At 36.6% G+C, this 21093-nt stretch overlaps 1 protein-coding gene across 3 annotated transcripts in view; it reads right to left on the reverse strand.

Annotated features, from left to right (window-relative positions):
* Positions 1-21093, reverse strand: part of twin (CCR4-NOT transcription complex subunit 6-like twin) — a 447613-nt gene that overhangs the window by 258479 nt on the left and 168041 nt on the right. For all 3 annotated transcript variants that reach the window (XM_090370609.1, XM_090370608.1, XM_090370610.1), the window contains exons 4-5: positions 17732-17995; positions 6942-7040 (exon numbers count right to left, since the gene is read on the reverse strand). In XM_090370609.1, the coding sequence (XP_090226735.1) occupies positions 6942-7040; positions 17732-17995 (363 nt within the window). The remainder of the gene's footprint in view (positions 1-6941; positions 7041-17731; positions 17996-21093) is intronic.

The following is a 21093-nucleotide window of genomic DNA, read 5'->3' on the forward strand; positions in this document are numbered from 1 at the left end:
ATTTAAGGAGGAACTGGACAAGCATTTGGAGGGAATGGTGTGATTTTATTTTTTTTGGCTGATGCTGCATAAGCTCATACACATGCTTTCTTGCATCACATGCCGCCACTACTACTACTACTACTTTCTTAAACAGGTGCCAAAAAGTACTAAACTTAATTCAGGAAAGATTACTCACACTGTTTAATAATATATGGAAATCTAAACGAATACCAAATGATTGGAAAATAAGACTGGTAATCAGCATAAAGGACCAAAAAAAACTGTGGGAATTACAGAGGAATCATATTATTATCAACATCATCAAAACTACATGCTTGTTTGTTTGTTTGTTATTTGGTTTTTAGGAGCATTAGCAACAAAGGCCATATTGCTCCGGGAATATGCAGTGGTCATTCCCTGACCTTTCTGCATCCTCTGTATTTGGTGGTGACGGGATCGAACCTCGGTCTAATCAAGAAGCGTGTGTTACGCACTGCTGCTCCTTCCCACCTGGCTATGGAGGCACCAAAACTACATGCAAATATATTAAAGAACAAATTGAATGAGTACACAGAAGAATACTTCGAAAAAGAATAGTGTGGATTCAGAAAAGGAAGAGGATGCACATATGCAATATTCACTCTGCAACAAACAATTAAAAGGAGAAAAGAAGAAAATTTACCAACATACATATTAATTATTGATTATGAAAAAACATAATCAAAAAAATATAGTTTGAATTGAGAAAGACTATGGACAATTTTAGAAAACATAACATCCCCAGGAACTAATAAGTGCAATAAGAAATATATATAAAGACACAAAAAGTAGATAAAACAGATGAAGGGACCCATTTCAGGACCTATATCAACAAATAAGAGTATAAGACAAGGTTGTATATTACCACCAACACTATTCAATGTTTATATTAACAAAATATTGCAGGAATGGAAAAAACTTATGACAGGTAGAATTCAGTTATCCAACAACAGCAAAATTAACACAATTCTATATGCTGATGATCAAGTACTTTTCGCCAAATCAGAGGAGAAATTACAGACATTAACTCAGCATTTAAATACGATAGCAAAGAACTATAATTTAAACATATCAGCTTTAAAAACAAAATCAATGGCAATGTGTGTGGTAATGATATCAGATGAGTAAAGATAGTAATAGATGGAAACATCATTGAACAAGTAACCGAATTTAAATATTTAGGAAACAGGATTTCAGAATTTAAAAAGGTTATGGAATAAATTACAAACTTACAATAGAATGAATGGAATAATAAAAAGAAATTTTGCAAACAAATGAAAATACAAACAAAATTATGAATATATAACATAACGTCAAAGGCAGCACTTAAATATGGTAGTGAAGTATGGACACTTGGGAAAAGGATAAACAATGTCTGGAAGCAGCCCAAATGAAATTTCTCAGACACTATTGGAATTAACAAGACTAGATCACTAAAGAAACACAGATATAAGAGAAAGACTAAACATCTCCAACATAGAAGAAATACAAAGTTATCAGTTGAAATGGAAAGAACATAAAGAGAGAGTGAGTAGGAAGAGACTACCAAAATTAGCAATGAATTACAAACCTACTGGAAAAAAAAACAGAAGGAATCCCAGAAAGAGATGGACTGAATAGTTCTTTGAAGAGCATTAATGGTACAGGCTTCATAAGCCTAAAATCCACTAAGTACAAGAAGACAAATTATTGCATAGTAACTTGATATATATTTTCTGGAGATTAGCTAATCTCCAGAAAATATCGATGCAAAAAAGCAAGCTTATGCAGCATCAGCAAAAAAAAAAAAAAAAAAAAAAAACACTCCAATTTCACCCCTCCGTTCGTTCTAAATACCTGTCTAGCTCAGCCTTAAATTTATTTAGGCTATCAACTTCCACAACAAAAGATGGAAGTCTGTTGCACCAATCAACTAGCCGCTGGCTAAAGGCAAACTTCCGCATATCTATCCTACAACTGTCTTTCCTCAACTCGAATTTATGCCCTCTAGGGTGATTATTCTAAGCAAGAGGAAGAATCCCATCAGCATTGAGCATGCTCAAACCATTCAAGGCTTTATACACCTCAAACAGATCACCTCGCAGGTGGGTAGTCTCTGTACTCATTCAAACAGCTCTACATCCTTCTTAAAAAGAGGCCTCCAGACCTGTATACAGTACTCAAGGTGTGGCCCGACCATTGCCTTATACAAGGGGATAATCATCTCCTTATCCCTGCTAGAAAAATTCCTGTATATCATTGACAAGGCACCACGAGCTACTCTTGCAGACCGTCTGCACTGCTCAGAAAACTTGATATCTGCCTGCACAATTCCTCAGTCCCAGTTCATTTTTGTACTAGGTTTTTCAAATCCTTTCACCTGTTTAACCACTACTTCACTTCCACTTTCGACTATCCCTTAAACTTCTCTTAGTTCAGGCACCGTGTGTACTTGTCATTTCCATTTTCACAGACACTATTTATTTTACAAACCACACATTATTCATATCCTTTTGCTTCCTTTACTACTGCACTGTGCGTTTTGGAGCATTAGAGATACAATAACTTTTGTTATTTTTCTTTTTCTGCTTATTTTGCTTCTTAATAGTTGCATATTACTACTACTACTATATATATATATATATATATATATATAGTTTAAATTTAATGATAATTAATCTGACAATATTGAAAAGTTGGTAAGTTTCTGAATATTTTTTGATTTACCTCCTAAGTTTAGGGTATCCTCTCTATTTTTGGGAGCGGGAGTGTTAATAAGGATTAATTCCAAAAGAGGGAAACACAAATATTTTACATCTGGTGTACAAGATTAATCACAACTGATGGAACTGTTATGCCTCTGTCTGGAGGTACAACCTGATATAACCCTTTAGTTGGAGTGTCTTAAGAAGATGGAGATGGAATGAATGAATTATTATTATTAACAGCTACATGGTGCAAGGAAGCCTGAGGCTTATGCTGCACCAGCCAAAAAAAAAAAAAAAAATTTCTCAATTACCCCAAGAGAGAGAGAGAGAGGTGGGGGGGGAATCACCAAGAAAGCTGATATCCAGCTCAGGGTGTGCCAAGCCATTACTCGCCAGATGTGAGCCCCTGGGGTTTGTAGTTAACTTATGGGTAAACTATGGTGTGAATACACCAATATTATATAGTGGAATGTATTGTATGTTGATGCTGGGTGTCATCAACATACAATACTGGGTGATGCTGGTTGATGCTTTAGATCACTTAGATCTAAATGATGATGATGATGATCATCATCATCATCTTCTTCTTTGGAGTCAATGATTTGAGTGTTCTGACAGCCTTGTTTGATAATGGTTGGTTGGTTGGTTGGTTATTAGGATTTTTATGGCGCATCAGCATCTAAGGCTATAGTGCGCCAAGTTTGGTAATGGAATTGTAATAAAATACCCAAAATTCATGAATAGTAATGAAGCAACAAATGCTTTATCAAGTTCTTAAAACTGCCTTAAGTTCTTTTGAATATAATGACTTGGTACTCCATCTGACAAGGCAGTAACAAATTGGGAAGGCAATGTCTGCATGCTCATTTCATTCCTAAGTCAGTTTTCAAGATTACCCAAGTAGTACCTGCTCGTGAATGTTTCTGTAGCAGTTTGCTAAAGTAAACACCAAATGTGATCATACAATCTTGTTCTACAATAGATTCATTTGTACTTATATAGGCAATCATTTATATAGATTCAACAGATTTGTACTTAGCATTAGCATTAGTAGAGGCATATGATGCAAGAAAGCAAGCTTATTCAGCATCAGCCAAAAAAAAAAAAAAAAAAACCCCACTCCCATTTCACCCCTCCATTCGTTCGAAATACCTGTCCAGTTGAGCTTTAAATTTGTTTAGGCTATCAACTTCAAGAACAAGTGATGGAAGTCGGTTCCACCAAACAACCACCCGCTGGCCAAAGGCAAATTTCCGCACATCTATCCGACATCCGTCCTTCCTCAATTTGAATTTATGCCCTCTGAGGTGATTATTCTGAGCAAGATGAAGAATCTCATTGGCATTGAGCATGCTCAAACCATTCAAAGCCTTATACACCTCTATCAGATCACCTCGCCGGTGCCTAGTCTCCAGACTCTGTAATTTGCAAAACTTAAGCCTTTCTTCGTAAGAGCAACCCTTTGTTCCATTCACTAATCTTGTTGCCCTTCTCTGTACCCGTTCCAGCAGCTCTACATCCTTCTTGAAATGAGGCCTCCAGACCTGTATACAGTACTCAAGATGTGGCCTAACCATTGCCTTATACAAGGGAATAATCACCTCCTTATCCCTGCTAGAAAAATTCCTGTATATCATTGACAAGACACCATGAGCTACTCTTGCAGGTCGTCTGCACTGCTCAGAGAACTTCATATCTGCCTGCACAATTACCCCCAGGTCCTTTTCATTCTCCACCACTGTCAGTGTAGTACCGCAGAGTTGATACGTTGCTCTGGGGTTACTGTTTCCCATATGTAGTACTTTACATTTGTCAATGTTAAACTTCATTTGCCACCTCTCAGCCCATAGGTTCAACCTTTCCAGATCCTGTTGCAGCAGCATAGCGTCAGTAGTGTCCTTAACGACCCTGCCAACCTTTGTATCATCTGCAAACTTGGACATTAAACTTGATATCCCATCATCAATATCATTCATAAACACCGAAAACAACAACGGACCCAACACTGAACCCTGAGGAACTCCACTAATAACATTAGTCCACGTTGAGCAGTGTCCATTGATTACCACTCTCTGTCTTCTGCCACTCAACCATCCCCTTATTCCTAGCAGCAATTTGCCTCCAATGCCACACTGCTCCAATTTGTGCAGCAGTCTTCCATGTGCAACAGTATCAAAAGCCTTTCTAAGATCCAAATATATAATATCAAAGTTATTCGCTGCATCCAGTTCTTTTGTGACTACATCATAGTATCCAATCAAATTGGTCAGGCAAGACCTGCCCTTAACAAAACCATGCTGCGTCTGTGCTATAACTGAATTCTTGTCTAGATGATCCTGCAGTGCTTCTTTAACCAGTGCCTCCATTAATTTACCTGGAACAGAAGTTAAACTAACAGGTCTATAATTACTTGTGTCAGCCTTTGATCCTCCTTTGTGAATTGGGGTTACATTTGCACATCTCCAGTCTATGGGTACCTCCCCTGAGTCCAAAGAAGCTCTCATAATTATGGCTAGGGGTTTGCATACTTCCTTTGCTGCCTCCTTTAATATAACTGGACAGATCCCATCCACCCCAGGTGCCTTTTTTATGTTTATCCTCAACAATCTCTCCTCCACTTTCCTCTCAGTTATTACAAAATCATCCAGCTCACTGCCAATGTTTACTTTACCTACATCATTCTCCTTCCTGAATAACTCCTCATGCGTGAATGTACATGCAAAATACTCGTTTAGATTGTTAGCCACCTGAGCAGGATCCTCAACTGTTGAACCATCAATATCCAGTGGACCAATCTGATTCATCCCTTTCCTTCTCGAGTTCAAATATGTAAAGAACTCTTTTCTGTTTTTCTTTGCATTCTTTGCCAAGGATTTTTCGTAGTCTGCCTTTGCCTGCCTAATCTCCTTTGTGACTTGGTTACAGACCAACTTATATCTATCATAGGCTTCCATGTCACCCATTAATTTGTATGTATCCCATGCATTTTTCTTCTCTGCCACATGTCTCATTAGTTCATCTGACAACCATTTAGGCCTAAACCTTGAACAATATTTCTTAGTTGGTATGTAAAGCCTGGTAGCCTCCAAGATTAGTTCCTTGACTGCTTCCCATTTTGAGTTTGCTACTTTGCTGATGTTTACTCATAACTGATGATACTAACAAGTGGCAATGCTATATAACCATTAGATTGCATTAGATTGTCTAATGCAGCCAATACATGCTCTGCTGTGTTGCCATTTCTCTCCTCTAAAATAACCACCAGTTCTTTTCACAGCCTTTTTTTTGTTTGAGTTAAAAATGTTAAAAGAGAGGGTAAGTTATAGATCAGGAGTTCTTAACCTGGTGCTCACGAGCACCACTGTGCTCTTTAAAAAATAAATTTTGCTTGCTACCGATACTAAAATGGGTGCTCACAAGCACCCATTTTACGATTGGTGCTTAAGATAAAAAATTTATATATAAATCTTTGTATTTAAAAAAGATGCTTTCTATTTCTCAACTTTCTGCGATATTCTACAGAAACACATGCTAATCTTTGCTAGAAAATACTTTCTTTTGTTAGTGATTGGAGGAAAATTATATATTTTGTGATGTTTTAATCTCAAAAATGGTCAAAGTTTCACACCGTGACGGTATTTATAAATTTTTTTCTTATTAATTATTGTTAATTTGACATTTATTAGTAAGAAAAACTTTTACAAAATACTTTGTTGAGAGTATGATCATCGTTGCCGTAGTGTCGCTATAGACTGAGGATACCGCCTCATACGATTCTCAGTTTCTGGTTTTAACAGGGTAGAACAGGTGTTTCTGCAAGGTTTCGCTCGGTTGTGTTGCTGCTATAGGTACTATATATGTATAGTGCTGCTTTTAAAGGTGTGGGTTGGTCTGGTCCATGGAAACTTGTTAGAAAAGTCTCCCAAAAACTTGATTCAGGAAGGATTAATTAGAAACTCAGTGTGTCTTCAATGAGAATTATGCAAACAGTACAAAATATTACTGCCTTAAAGCCTGGCAATTTTAATTCTCATTCTTTCTATTGTTAACTATCAAAAGAAAAAAAAAAAAAAAGAATAAAAACTATTTGTTAAAGTTTAGTTAAAAGAAATAGAGAATTGGTCTTTCTGGTAAAAAAAAACTGGGCTAACAATCAAAAACAATGCAATCAATATCATTATATAATTTTTAATCAAAGGATAGTATGTTCAGAAAAGCCTTTTTCAACCTTACCTGCTAAATTATCCAACAAAAATGAAAGTAATTTTTGAGTTCCATTGGGTTCATTATAATAAGTAAGGAATTCTGATGATAATGGATTACCTTGCAGACCTAAAAATCAATTTAAAAAAATAACAATAAAGGAGAGACATTTTATTAAACAGTCACAGCTATATTTTTCGATGTTTTTTTCACACTTTCCTCCATCCATCAGATAATACATAATACATACAAATAGTAATGAAAATTTTTGAAATCTACATATGTTTGCTGTTTTTCTACAGTTCTACAGCAAAGGGGAATAGAGATCTGTCATCACTTTCTCTTTTTTCAGGAAAAAAAAAAGCTAAAGTAAATCAAAAACAGTAAATGAGTACGGTGTAAATAATACTATAGGAACTAGAGTTACTTTTTTTTTTTTTTTTTTTTTTTTTTTATGGAAACAACAAACACAAAAGGTATTAGAACCTACAGTATTAGTACTAGGTGTGCATTGAAGGTTGAGAAGACAGAATATACTTGCTGACATTAAAATTGAATTTCTGCAGATTCCAATTTTCAGAAAATACATATGAAAGAAGGTTGTTCCAGAAAACAGAAGTCAAAGAGATAAGCAAAAAAGAAGAAAAGTATATTATGTGAGTTTTAAAGTCAGACAATAAATAGATGCTGACTGGTTGTGACATATTTGGACTGGTTTAGAAGAGAGAGAGAGAGAGAGAGAGAGAGAGAGAAGTATATATGGCAATTCAGAAGAAACAGTGCCCACTGAAATATCTAGAGAAAAGGCAAGCAGCAGAAACAGAATACATATGAGACAAGAGAGTGGACAGGTCATTGAATTGACTGTCCTCTTTTGAATGGAGTCAAGAAGCTTGAGAGAGATTTTTAAGGACATCACTACAGATGTAAGAACAATATTTCATAGTGGATTTGATACCTGTAGATTGAGTAGTTGCTTAGAAGAAAAGTAATGCCAAGAATGAAAGAGAAAACTCAGTTTTTCTTTTACACTTGGCATTAGTTTTCTTCTAAGAGAGAATATTTGGGTGCAGGGGCAATATTTGTGATTTGTTTATGTCAAGAGAGATTATAAATCAAGGTGATCCCGAACAGAGATATGTGATCTTGTCTAGAGATCTCAGTGCCATCAAAGATAAGCAGAGGAGAAGAGTCCTTTTTTGTGAGATATGAAACAGGACAGTTCTAGGATTGAAATTAAGTTATACTTTATCACATTGGAAAACACCTAGAGATCAGCATTTAAAGAATTGATGGTGGATATTTGAAAAGATAAAGCTGTTTGGGCAGGACAAGGTTCTTCAAATTAGAAGGTAGAATGCAATGTGTAATCATCAGAAAAACTATAGGTGGTATTTCGAATAAGCAAAACAAGGTCAATAATACAAAAGGAGAAAACAGTGGGAAAAAAATTGAACACTGAAGAATGCCAGCATTAGTGAAAAAAGAAGGAACACAGAAAGCATATAACATCATCAACAGTGAACAGTCAGAGAGAAAACTGAATATCCAAGTCAACAATCCATAAGATGGAAGCTTGTTTAGAAGCTCTTTATGCCAAATGTGATCAAATGCCTTAGAAATATCAAGAGCAAATAGTAATAGTAATCGTGGCATGTGATGCAAGAAAGCAAGCGTATGAGATTATGTAGCATCAACCAATAAAAAAATTCACACCACCACCATTCCCTCTTGCTTTGCTGCTCTAGTCTGGGGAATCATTTTGGTTTAAATACAATTTAATTAACAATGAAATTTAATAAGATTAATAAATTTAAGTGATTTATTGACAATACTATACTAAGCTAATGGATTCGTAATACAGTCCTACGTATTATGCTATCTAGTTTTACATTATACCTTATGCTATCAAGTTTGAGATATAGGTTACACTATTCCATATCGATCTAATATACTACAACAATGGCGGCAAGTTTCGAATGGCACAAAGTTCTATGGATACTAAGTAGTAACCTACAGATCTCTATCTAAACACAAAGTTCTATGGATACTAAGTAGTAACCTACAGATCTCTATCTAAATTCAAAATAAACTAAGGAGCATGACTAGGACTATAAAGCTATTTCTAGAAAATAAATTAATATGAAAATTAAGTCAATAAACTGGCAAAAATTTATCTAAAACTTATCCGTTTGCTGGAGCTGTAAAATCTTCTCCCACACATATTTATCCTTGCTCCACCGTTTTGGATAATTACTACCTTTTGTTACCAATAGAATGGTGATTATCATTTGTCTCGGGTGAAAAAGTGAAACATTACAATTCCCTTGGCTCTTCTTTCTGTTAGGAAAGCAAAAGCATTCATCTAGTTATTTATAAGCTTGTCTCAATAAGTACAGATGGAGCTCCAGCTATGACAGGTTGTCACACTGGATTTATCACACACTACAAAAATGACAATGGCTTTCCAAATTTTCTTTCCTACCATTACATTATTTACCAGAAAGCCTTGTAAGTTAAAATGCTAAATATGAAAAATATTATGGACATAACATTTCAGATTGCTAGCTTGATTCAAGAAAAGTCTTCAGAGACAATTTTCAAATTACAAGTAGAAGAAAGTGATAACTTGGAGCACACTGAACTACTGATGCATACAGATGTCAGATGGTTAAGGTAGAGGCAATTTCTTGCAAAGATTCAGAGACTTGCTTCATGAAATTGAGTTGTTCCTTGTCACAAGAATCAATTGGATGATGATGTTTGACTTTTAGATTTAGTATTTTTAACAGACATTACAGCTAAACCAAATGAATTAAACCTCGACTCATATTTCAATAAATATGATCAGAACAAACATAACATAGGAAAAAAGAAACGAATTACAAAAACTGTACGCGTTGTTCATTTAAAGTGTGTGTATAGGCAATTAATATAGAGAATCTTCATTACATTCACGATTTTGTCATTCCACAATCGTAACTAAAGAAAAAGTTATGAGTGAAATAGCGGGTCCCCATATTAAACGCCTACATGCATACTTTGAACGAATTTAATGTGACAAACGAGCTTGCTTGTTAACTTATCTAATCTAGATTGGATTGATGACAATGCTACTCCCAAAGGATAATATATATCTAAATTGTTTCTATGTTTTGTTTTAATAATACTCATAGTAGAGAAACCAATCTCATAGAGGTATGTTGACATGGAAGAACAGATTTTAAAGATTTCAGCAAGCTCAGTTTATTCATTTTTAACTTTAATCCAAAATGAGGCAAGTGATGCTGCATTTTCAAAATTCATCTTCAATCCTTCATCAGTAGCCAGTTCCAACAATTTATCCTGTAAAGCTTTAGTTAAATTATCTTTTGATGAAATAAATGGATTTCAGATCATGAATTTCCTATATGTGGATATTATTTTAATGTAAAATAAAATTCATAACGTTCTATCAAATTCGCAAGGTGTTCAGTGATAACTTTTCACAGATGTGCAATATTACAATCATTACCTACTTCATTGATAATTGTTGTTAAATTATGGAACATGTCATAAAAATCTATAGAAACTCTTCCAAGCTTTTAACTTTTGTTTTTACCCTTTGATCTTATCTGCCTTTGAAAAACATGTTGCATCCTTCCTTGCATGGAAGTATTAAGATCATTAAAAATACTGAAGATATCAGACAAATAAGCACGTCTGGCTGTCCAATTCACATTTTTAAAAAGTTGGGACCAAATTGGTTTCTTGCAAAAACACTAAGAGTCTGTTCCATAGTTCCAACATTCTCGATAGAACTTTTTTCCCTCGATAACTATTGTACCTCAGTATGCAATAACAGTTGTTTATGATCAGCTTCCATATTATCACATAATAAAGAGAATAATCTTGAATTTAAGGTTTTACATAATTCACAATTTTTACTACACTGTTTAGTTCAGCTGACATTTCTTTCGTAGCAAAAGACTTTCTCAATGAAGGAAGCAATGCATTAATTTACATTCTGGAGCAAGCTCCTTAATCTGGGTAACTACTCCAGAATATTTTCCTGTCATTGCAGCTGCGTAATCAGAACATACCCCTATACAAAACTTAAACTCCAAACCACATTTGTTGACAATGTAATCCTTCATAGATTTATACAGTTCAGAGCTAGTTGTGTTTGTCGGCAATGAAGCTGAAAAAAAGAATTCTTCCTCCATATCACCATCATGTTCAAATCACACAAATACTAAAAGAACTGCCATGTTATTAATATCTGCACATTCATCAAGTTGCAATGAAAAATGCTTTGGCTTTATTTGTTCTATGAGTTGTTTTTCCATATCATTAGCCACTTCCTGAATATATCAAGCTATGGTGTCATTAGAAAGTGGCTTGGGCTGCCTTCTTTGCCACAGATTCACCCAACACTTAACATTTCCAAGTCTTTCACTAATGTCTCCGCAATTGTATATGGTTTTTTAGTCTTAGCAATCCGAAGTGCTACTTTATAAGAAGCCTGTAAAGCACTAATGTTTATATGTGAAATACTGAATATCTGCTTCTGTTGGTTTTTTAATTGAATACTCTTTCTTTACAAAAATTCTTTTGGTTTTGAATTTATTTCTTTATGTTTCATGTGTAAATTCCACTTAAGTTTTGATGGTTTCATTCTTCATTAGCCAGAACGTCTCCGCAAACAACACACTGTGGTTTTAGCACTTTGCCATCAATTATGGCTACAAAACCGAACTCAATATATGAGGATCATACTTCCGAGTAAAACTTGTATGAACTCTTTTGGTCTTCGTTTCTTTGGAATCACTTCGATCGTCATCATTTGGTTTACTACTTTTGTCGCTTTCAGAAAAGGTGTCTTTTCTTGACAAAAAAGGCCAGTGAACCTTGTTTCGTCATCTGTAAATTAGGGTTAAAAATAAATAATACAAATTTTACTTCCCTAATGTAGCTAATAATGTTAAACTATAAATTGCAAAACAGACTTGGTTAAAAATTAAAATGATTGTAAAAATAAAAAGTTATAAAATAAAAAATGCTTACATTTTCTCTGATTTTTATACACTTTTGGGTAATAGTTGGCAAACTAACCTTAAATTATCACGTGTTGTAATGTGGCTCTACTTGCGTGTGACTTTTACACAGCTCACACCACATGCGACTCACCACACGAGTTCAACACCCAAAATGGTCTAACCCCGGGGGTTCACACCTGGTGAGTATGGGCTTGGCACACCAAGGGTCCCGAGCTGGATATCATCATTCTTCTCTTTCTTGGCGATTCCCTTCTACCTTTCCTCTCTCTCTCAGGGTAACTCGGAAAAGTTTTTTTCCCTGGTGCAGCGGTGCAGCACCAGTGAAAATAACAATAACAATAATGTATAATGAGACGAGTGCACTGATATGCTTGGTTGTCGTGGCAATGTCAAATGTCCAATTGCTATAAAAGTTTCTAAGCACTTACTCTCAAATTTTTATCTCGTCATGGACCACACCTTGAAAAGCACTGATCTAGAATGCACTTTTCCCTCCCCACCAACTGAACCAATATTCCTACACATCGGGGAACAGGTTGCATTCCATGATTGAAATTTGAAAATTAAAATTTATTTTTTTTCCCAGTCACTAAAATTTTTAAGCTTCATTTCCCCCACCCTTGGAATTTCTTCATGCCCCTCCCTCAGTTTGAAAACTCAAGCCTTTCTCACCCAAATTCGGTTTGGGTTAGAATGTGAAGTTAATTCATGTAAAGGAATGTTACTGTTATTGTTCCACCCACTAAAATATGATCTACAACTTAACATTTAAAAAAGTGGTAGTGAATATTCAAGTAGGCACAGTTATTTGTGCAAAGCAAAAAGCAAGATTTTGTCAAACAGAAAAATGCAACATAGCTTACTGATCTAACCTTGAGTGCAAATTTGTTTAGAGACTAGAACTGTTTTTAACTTATATACACTGGTGTTCAAAGAAAGTGCATCACCCCTTGCTATTGTTGCTTTCCGTAAGGAAAAGGGTTCTTCCCATCATATTGATTATAGAGTGTCTTGTAATCAGTTGACAGTGAGATTTCTTTCCACGTGGTTCTGCTGATTGGAAAAAAAGGAACCGGACACAAACGAGTCTCTATGCCAAAACAGGACTGCATTTTGAAGTGCTTATGCCTTAAAAACAGTAAAGCTTCTTCATCTACAGGTCACTGTTGAAAAAAAGCCGTGAAATAGGGTTGAATTTGAAATTGTCTGCTATTCTGCCCAGACACGATAGAAGGGAGTATATGATGAGAGCTTTGTCGATCAATTCGGCCCTGAAAAGATTGTGCAAGGCTCAAGGGATAGAATTTTTTTCAGCCTGGACTGTACTTGTTAACAGGAAAGACTGCTTCTACAGGGATGGGATACACTTAAATAGAAAGGGTGCAAGAATATTTGCTGATGCTATCAAGGCAGTGTTAGGTGGGTCGGAAAACTGATAGCTTGGGGGGATACAAGGACTAATAGTTTAACAGTAGCCGTAGGCAGAGGTGAAGGTGATTCTTGCACAACTTCTATTAGAATAAGTAGCGACCTGGAGCGAGGGGTGTTGGGGGTTTCAGGGACGGATGGCAGTCATCGTGAAACAGGTGGGTATATGGGATGTGTTAGAGTAATTAAGAATAAGAATAGGTGCATGTATACTTGCATGTATACCAATGCTAGAAGTATATTAATAAATTTGATGAATTTGAAGTGTTGGTCAAGACATCAAAGGCGGATATTGTTGGGATATCAGAGACGTGGTGTCACACAGATATAATGAATGCCGAACTGGAATTTGGGGAGTACAATGTGTACAGAAAGGATAGACAGGATAGGAAGGGAGGAGGTGTTACGCTGTTAATAAAGAAAAACATAAAATCAAAAGAAGTGCATCCAGTTGATATAGATGAACAGTGCACTGTTGAGTCAGTTTGGTGTGACATAAGCACTGCGAAAGCAAAAATAAGAGGAGTGTGTTATAGGCCTAATGACTTGAATGAGTACAATGAACAATTGTACAGAGAAATAGAGTGGGCTAGTAAATCAGAATGTCTTATAATGGGGGATTTTAACTTCCCAGATATTGACTGGAACTTGTGGGTTGGGCACTCACACACTAGTCAGATTTTTGTGGATTTATTGGATGATTGTTTTCTGCAGCAGCATGTTCAAGAGGCAACCAGAGAAAGTAATACTCTTGATCTGGTTATCAGCAGTGATCATTCATTTATTAGGAATTTGCAGATAAAAGAACCACTAGGTGGCAGTGATCACAGTGTACTGACGTGGGATTTACTTAAAGATTTAACTACTATCAGGGGTAAAGGAAAGGGTTTTTGCTTCTGTAAAGGCGAGTACAGTGGTCTACGACAGTTTTTAAATTCTGTACAGTGGGATCAACTGACGATATTACCAACAGTAAATTCTAAGTGGGAAGCATTCAAGGAATTAATCGTGGAAGCTACTAAAAGGTCCATACCTATTAAGAAATATTGTTCAAGGTTTAGGCCTAAATGGTTGTCAAATGAACTAATGAGACTCGATAACAGAGAAGAAAAATGCATGGGATGCATATAAATTATCAAGCGACTCAGAAGCATATGGCAGATATAAGTTAATCTGTAATCAGGTCACAAAGGAGGTTCGGCAGGCGAAGGCAGATTACGAGAAATCCTTGGCAAAAGATGCTAAGAAAAACAGCAAGGATTTCTTTACTTATATAAACTCTAAAAGGAAGGGGATGAATCTGATTGGTCCACTTGACATCGATGGTTCGACTGTTGATGATCCTGCTCAGATAGCAAACAAACTGAATGAGTATTTTGCATCTACATTCACACGTGAGGAATTATTAAGGTTTGAAAATGGCAGAAGGTTATCAAATTGTAGCAAGATACTTAATGATTTTGTAATAACTGAGAGCAAAGTGGAAGAGAAATTGTTGAAGTTAAACGTAAGAAAAGCACCTGGGGTGGATGGGATCTATCCAGTTATATTAAAGGAGATGGCAAAGCAACTAAGCAAACCCTTAGCCATAATTATGAGAGCATCCTTGGACTCAGGGGAGGTTCCCACGGACTGGAGATGTGCAAATGTATCCCCAATTCACAAAGGGGGATCGAAGGGTGACACGAGTAATTACAGACCATTTAGTTTAACTTCTGTTCCGGGTAAAATAATGGAGTCGCTGGTTAAAGATGCATTGCAGGATCATCTAGACAAGACTGCAGCAATAATTCAGACACAGCATGGGTTTGTTAAGGGAAAGTCTTTTCTGACAAATTTGATAGGATATTATGATGTGGTTACAAAGGAACTGGATGCGAAAAATAATTTTGATATCATATATTTGGATTTCAGGAAAGCTTTTGACACTGTTGCGCATGGAAGACTATTGTCCAAATTGGAGCAGAATGGTATTAAGGGTAAGTTGCTACAATGGATAAAAGGATGGTTAAGTGCTAGAAGACAGAGGGTGGTAATCAATGGGTGCTGCTCTTCTTGGACTAATGTTATTAGTGGAGTCCCACAGGGTTCGGTGTTAGGTCCACTGTTGTTTTGTATATTTATCAATGATATTGATGAAGGTATATCAGGCTTAATGTCGAAGTTTGCAGATGATACAAAGGTTGGCACGGGGTTGTTAATGACAGTAATGGCAGTGTGCTACTGCAACAGGATCTAGATAATTTGGGCAGATGGGCTAAGAAGCGGCAACTGAAGTTTAACCTTGACAAATGCAAAGTACTACATATGGGTAGAAGTAACCCCAGAGAAACGTACCAACTGTGTGGTACTACACTTAAGGTGGTAGAAAATGAAAAAGACCTGGGAGTAATTGTGCAGTCAGATATGAAGTTTTCTGAGCAATGCAGACAGGCTGCTAGGGCAGGTCATGGGGTTTTGTCAATGATATATAGGAATTTTGCTAGCAGGGAAAAGGAGGTGATTATCCCTCTGTATAAGGCAATGGTCAGGCCACGGCTTGAGTACTGCGTACAGGTCTGGAGGCCTCATTTTAGGAAGGATGTAGATTTACTTGAGCGTGTACAGAGAAGGGCAACAAGATTGGTGAGGGGAATGAAGGGATCCTCTTACCAAGAGATGCTTAAGTTCTGCAAATTGCAGTGGCTGGAGACTAGGCACCTGCGCGGTGATCTGATTGAGGTATATAAGGCCTTGAATGGGTTGAGCATGCTGAATTCTGATGGGATCCTTCCACTTGTTCAGATTACGAATCTAAGGGGGCATAAATTGAAATTAAGAAAAGACACATGTAGAATAGATGTTTGGAAATTTTCCTTTAGCCAGGCGGGTGGTTAATTGCTGGAACAAACTTCCATCTGTCGTTGTGGAAGTTGATAGTTTGAATAAATTTAAGGAAGAACTGGACAGGCATTTGGAGGGAATGGTGTGATTTTTTTTTTTTTTTTTTTCGGCTGATGCTGCATAAGGTCATACATTTGCTTTCTTGCATCACATGCCACTACTACTACTACTATCTGAGCTGAAAAGGGAATGGGAAGAACGTACAGGAGTGGTAACAAGTGCAGTAACAGTCAGAAGATGCCTCTTCAAAAATGACTTGTAGCCCATCGTCCTAAGAAGAAGCCCCTTCTTGCACAAAAAATGAAAAAAGGCCTGATTAATTTGGTGTAAGGAGCATGTCAAATGGACCCCTGAACAGTGGAAGTCAGTTATTTTCTCGGATGAGAAGAAATTCAACCTCCATGGCTCTGATGAGAGACAAACGATTCGCCACAGACGTGGTGAAGAATACCATCCAGACTGTATGGTATCTACAGTGAAATTGCCTACCAGCCAAATGATATGGAGATGCATTTTGTATCGCGGAGTAGGTCACCTGCAGTTCATAAATGCCAATGGATACCTGGTTATATTGGAAGGCAAATTGCTGCCAACCATTAGAGACCATTTCAACCTGCCAAGTAGCTGCATCTTTCAAGACGACTCTGCTCCTTGTCATCGGGTGAAAAGTGTAAGTAGGCGCTTCTGTAGTTACCTTAGCTTCATTTCTGCATTAGAAGTTCAACAATAATGTGTTTACATTTGTTACAGGTGAAAATATTGTTAGAAGAACGGTCCATTAAAACTCTTAGCTGGCCAGGAAACAGCCTGGACCTGAATCCTATAGAGAACTGTTGACATTGTGTGGAATCTCCAATTGCCAGAAAGAAACCAAAGACCCTTCACGATCTTCAGGGAGCCACAATTCATGTTTGAAACCGCAAACTATCAGTTGATTATCTTCAGAAATTGACAAGATCAATTTCTGAAGACAGTGTGCTGCTGTCATCAGGGCCAGTGGCGGTTCAACTAAATATCAGTTTGCACCTGGTGAACTTTTCATCTTGTTTTTCATTTAAAATGATAAACTGAAGCAAATTGAGGGCATCTGATTACATTTCAACCATAATTGTCAGGGTTACCAAAGCTGTTGTATAAAGGTTGCAAATGCTCATTTTGGATTATTTTGAGAGCATCTGTCAAATATTACTTAGCTTTACCTTAACTATTAATAAATATCTTTTGTTTATATTTCTATTTGTCATTAATGTCATTAATGCTAGTCATTAATGTAACATACCATCGCAAAAAAAGAGTTAGAAATGTGAAATTCCTAGGTGATGCATTATTTATTTATTTTTTTTTTTTGAACACCAGTGTATATAATTCTCAGAAGTTTCCTCTTCCCAAGTGTTATAATAATCCTTTTATCACCACTTGTGTATACCTTTATATATTATTCACACAATCAAAGTTGAACATTTAACTTACCAAGATTCTGAAGTCTAAACAACTTCCCCAATTCATAGGGTAGTACTCTCAAACAATTCTGATTTAGATTTAATTCCCTTAACATGACAAGATCACCAAGTTCTGCTGGTAGGCTACGTAGTTTGTTACAGGAAAGATCCAAATGTATAAGGCAGGTAAGACGAGCAATATCTGGAGGGATGCGAGACAAGTTATTATCATTAAGGTATAATGAAGTTAAGTGGCTCATTTTCCACAGAGCAGGACTTAAGTTGCGAATTGTACCTAAAACAAAGAATAATACATTCATGAATGTACTGGATGTAACCTTACCAATATTTTTCCTTACAAAAAAGCAATCAATTATGTACAATGTTAAAATTACACATCAGAACAAAAATTTATTTTTGAAATGCTTCTTATTTATGCAATACCATTATCAGTGGCCTGCCAGTAGCTAAATACAGAGTATCTTAAATTAAATAATACCTTAAATCTGACAATATACCAATATGCATCGTTCTTCATTGAAGTTGTCCCACATAGAAAGGATGGACAGAACTACTGAAAATCTGTCTGCAAAACTGACATACATGGGAAGAAAAAAAAAGAAAGATTAATATGTCAAGCTGATCAGCACAGTAGAATGTCCAATAACACTATCTATCTATTGCTACTCTGATAAAGGAATTTGAAGGTGCTATAAAAATGTGTGTAAATTGCTGGCAGGCAAAATGATGAGTGAATAATCATCTAAGGGTATGCAATTAACATATATATGTATATGCAGTGGCTTATCCAGGTTTCACCATGGGGAGGGGGGGGCATGGCGACCAGGCTTTTCAGTTTTTTGTAGAATGCCTCCTGTGCTCTTTTTCTTTAATTTCAAATTTTTGGTTAAGGGGGTCTATGCCCTCTCTGCCCACCCCTAAATATGCCCCTGTATGTATGATCATGTTATACACAGCCATGACTGAAAGGAATAAGACTGCTTGTTAAAAGCTGGACTGCAAACACAGCAAATCATCATTTGTGTGGGTTGTGATACCTAAACAGCATTTGACACTAAAGGTACACAAATGTAGTTAAACCTGCCACCAAAGTTCTGGCAACAACAGAATGGGAGGATCTACCTTCAACAGATCTGCCATCTGAAATGGAGTGCAGACAGCAGTAGCACACGTTTTTAGATAGGTTTCAACATCTTGCCATCAGTTTACCATCAATAATGACCAGTGGGTGAACAGCTATTATAAATGATGGCTTCCCATTCCAAAATTCTGAGTGTTGGCTTGATGCACTGCTCCCTGATGTATACTGAATTACACGTCCCTGGCATGTCTCTGGAGCCTCTGACTCCCTTTGGAGGAACAGCTTTTTTGCTCACTTCAGGGTTGCTCAATGCTCCTCACAACTCTTCAACTCAACCTGTAACTACTTTCCCCACCATTCTGCCGAAGTCATTTCTAGTACTCAGCAACTTAGTCACACTGTCTCTCATGGATGCCCACAAGTTTCAGTGATCAGTCTGCTCATCTGGGATTTAGTTCTAGATGAAAAGCTTCTCTATTCAACTCCCAAATCTTCTAAAATCCATATGTCAATGATCTAATGCTTCTTGTGCTTGGAAATTCTCATTCTTCTTTGGAAAGTACTACAAATAACATCATGAATGATCTGTGCTCTTGGACCATTATTAATAAACTTACCAAACTCCTGACAAGACTAAGCTTCTTTATCTTAAGAGCAACCTTAACATTTCCAGGCCTCCAACTGTTAAATGTTTTGATTGCTCTCTTTCTCTCCCTCCATAGTTAACTCTCATAAATTTCTCAGCATTATTCTAGATCATAAATTAAACTTTCAGAAACATGCCTTGCACCTTCATGATAAAATAGTTAAGTATATTTCTGTGCTTCTCTGTCTGTTGCATCCATCCTAGGATATTAACCACCATACCCTTCGTCTTTTGTAAAAAGTGTTCATTCTGATACATACCTATGACTCTAGTGCCTAGTTTTGGTATACTAAGAAGGTTGCTATCCAAGAGAAACTCTCTTCTATCCAAAAGGATATGTACTTAATGATGGGTCATTCCTGTCACAATGTCTCAACAGCTGCACTACAGGTTTTAAATTGTTGCTGTTGTTTGGTTTTTAGGAGCATTAGCAACTAAGGCCATATTGCTCCGGGATATGCAGTGGTCATTCCCTGACCTTTCCACATCCTCCGTATTTGGTGGCGACGGGCTCAAATCACAGTCTAATCAAGAAGCGTGTGCTACGCACTGCTGCTCCTTCCCACCTGGCTATGGAGGCACCTTAAATTGTTGCCTGCCTTTGGATCTCCAAATCACTTATCAAGGTTTTCTTCTATTTACTATTACCTTAGAGATGCCATTTCTGTTGATTTTGACGTGAATAACCCTAGGGCGCTCATGGTGTCACGAAAAGTAAAACGCCTAACTGCTGTTATATTTCCGAAACTAATACACAAAAGTATAATAAATTTATACTTATTATGTCGGGTATATAATGCCATTGACGAACATGCAAGAAAAAAATTAGAAATTTTGGTATCTTTTTTTTTTTTTTTCGAAAAAACTAAAAATTTCACATTTTGGTCATTTGCCATTGCGCCTTGGTTACTTTCACTCTCAATAGCAGTGATGCAACAAGTGCAACGCATGCGCCCAAGAAAACTAAATTGTACGCAACAAGTTGCATACAATTGAGCACTCTACAAGGAGATATAAATAGATTTCAAATCGGGTTTTTAGTTTTCAAGGGTTGAACAACTTGTTAAAGTAGCTACTTCGTTCAGTTACTTTGCATTGAATGGCCTTGAATGGGTTGAGCACACTGAATTCTGATGGGATCCTTCCACTTGTTCAGATTACGAACCTAAGGGGGCATAAATTCAAATTAAGAAAGGATAGATGTAGAATAGATGTGCAGAAATTTGCCTTTAGCCAGCAGGTAGTTAATTGCTGGAACAAACTTCCATCTGTCGTTGTGGAAGTTGATAGGTTGAATAAATTTAACGAGGAACTGGACAGGCATTTGGAAGGAATGGTGTGATTTTTTTTTTTTGGCTGATGCTGCATAAGCTCATACACTTGCTTTCTTGCATCACATGCCTACTACTACTATTTGTCGAGCAGTGAGGTTGTGTTGTTGGCCTATCCACCTGTAACCTGTTTGAACTGGCTTTAAGCAGTATGAAGCAGAGTTGTCGAGTGTCGGTGGGATGATGTCGTTTGTTCTGAAGATCTTTTGTCGAGTAGTGCAGTTGTGTTTCATTTAGTTAAGTTGTGACGATGCCAAAAGTTACATCAACTAAACGAGTTCAAAGATTTCGACAAAATCACAAATTAACGTTGA

The sequence above is a fragment of the Mastigoproctus giganteus genome, chromosome 3 (assembly GCF_048544385.1).
Source record: "Mastigoproctus giganteus isolate SK-2022 chromosome 3, ASM4854438v1, whole genome shotgun sequence".
Lineage (NCBI taxonomy): Eukaryota > Metazoa > Arthropoda > Arachnida > Uropygi > Thelyphonidae > Mastigoproctus > Mastigoproctus giganteus.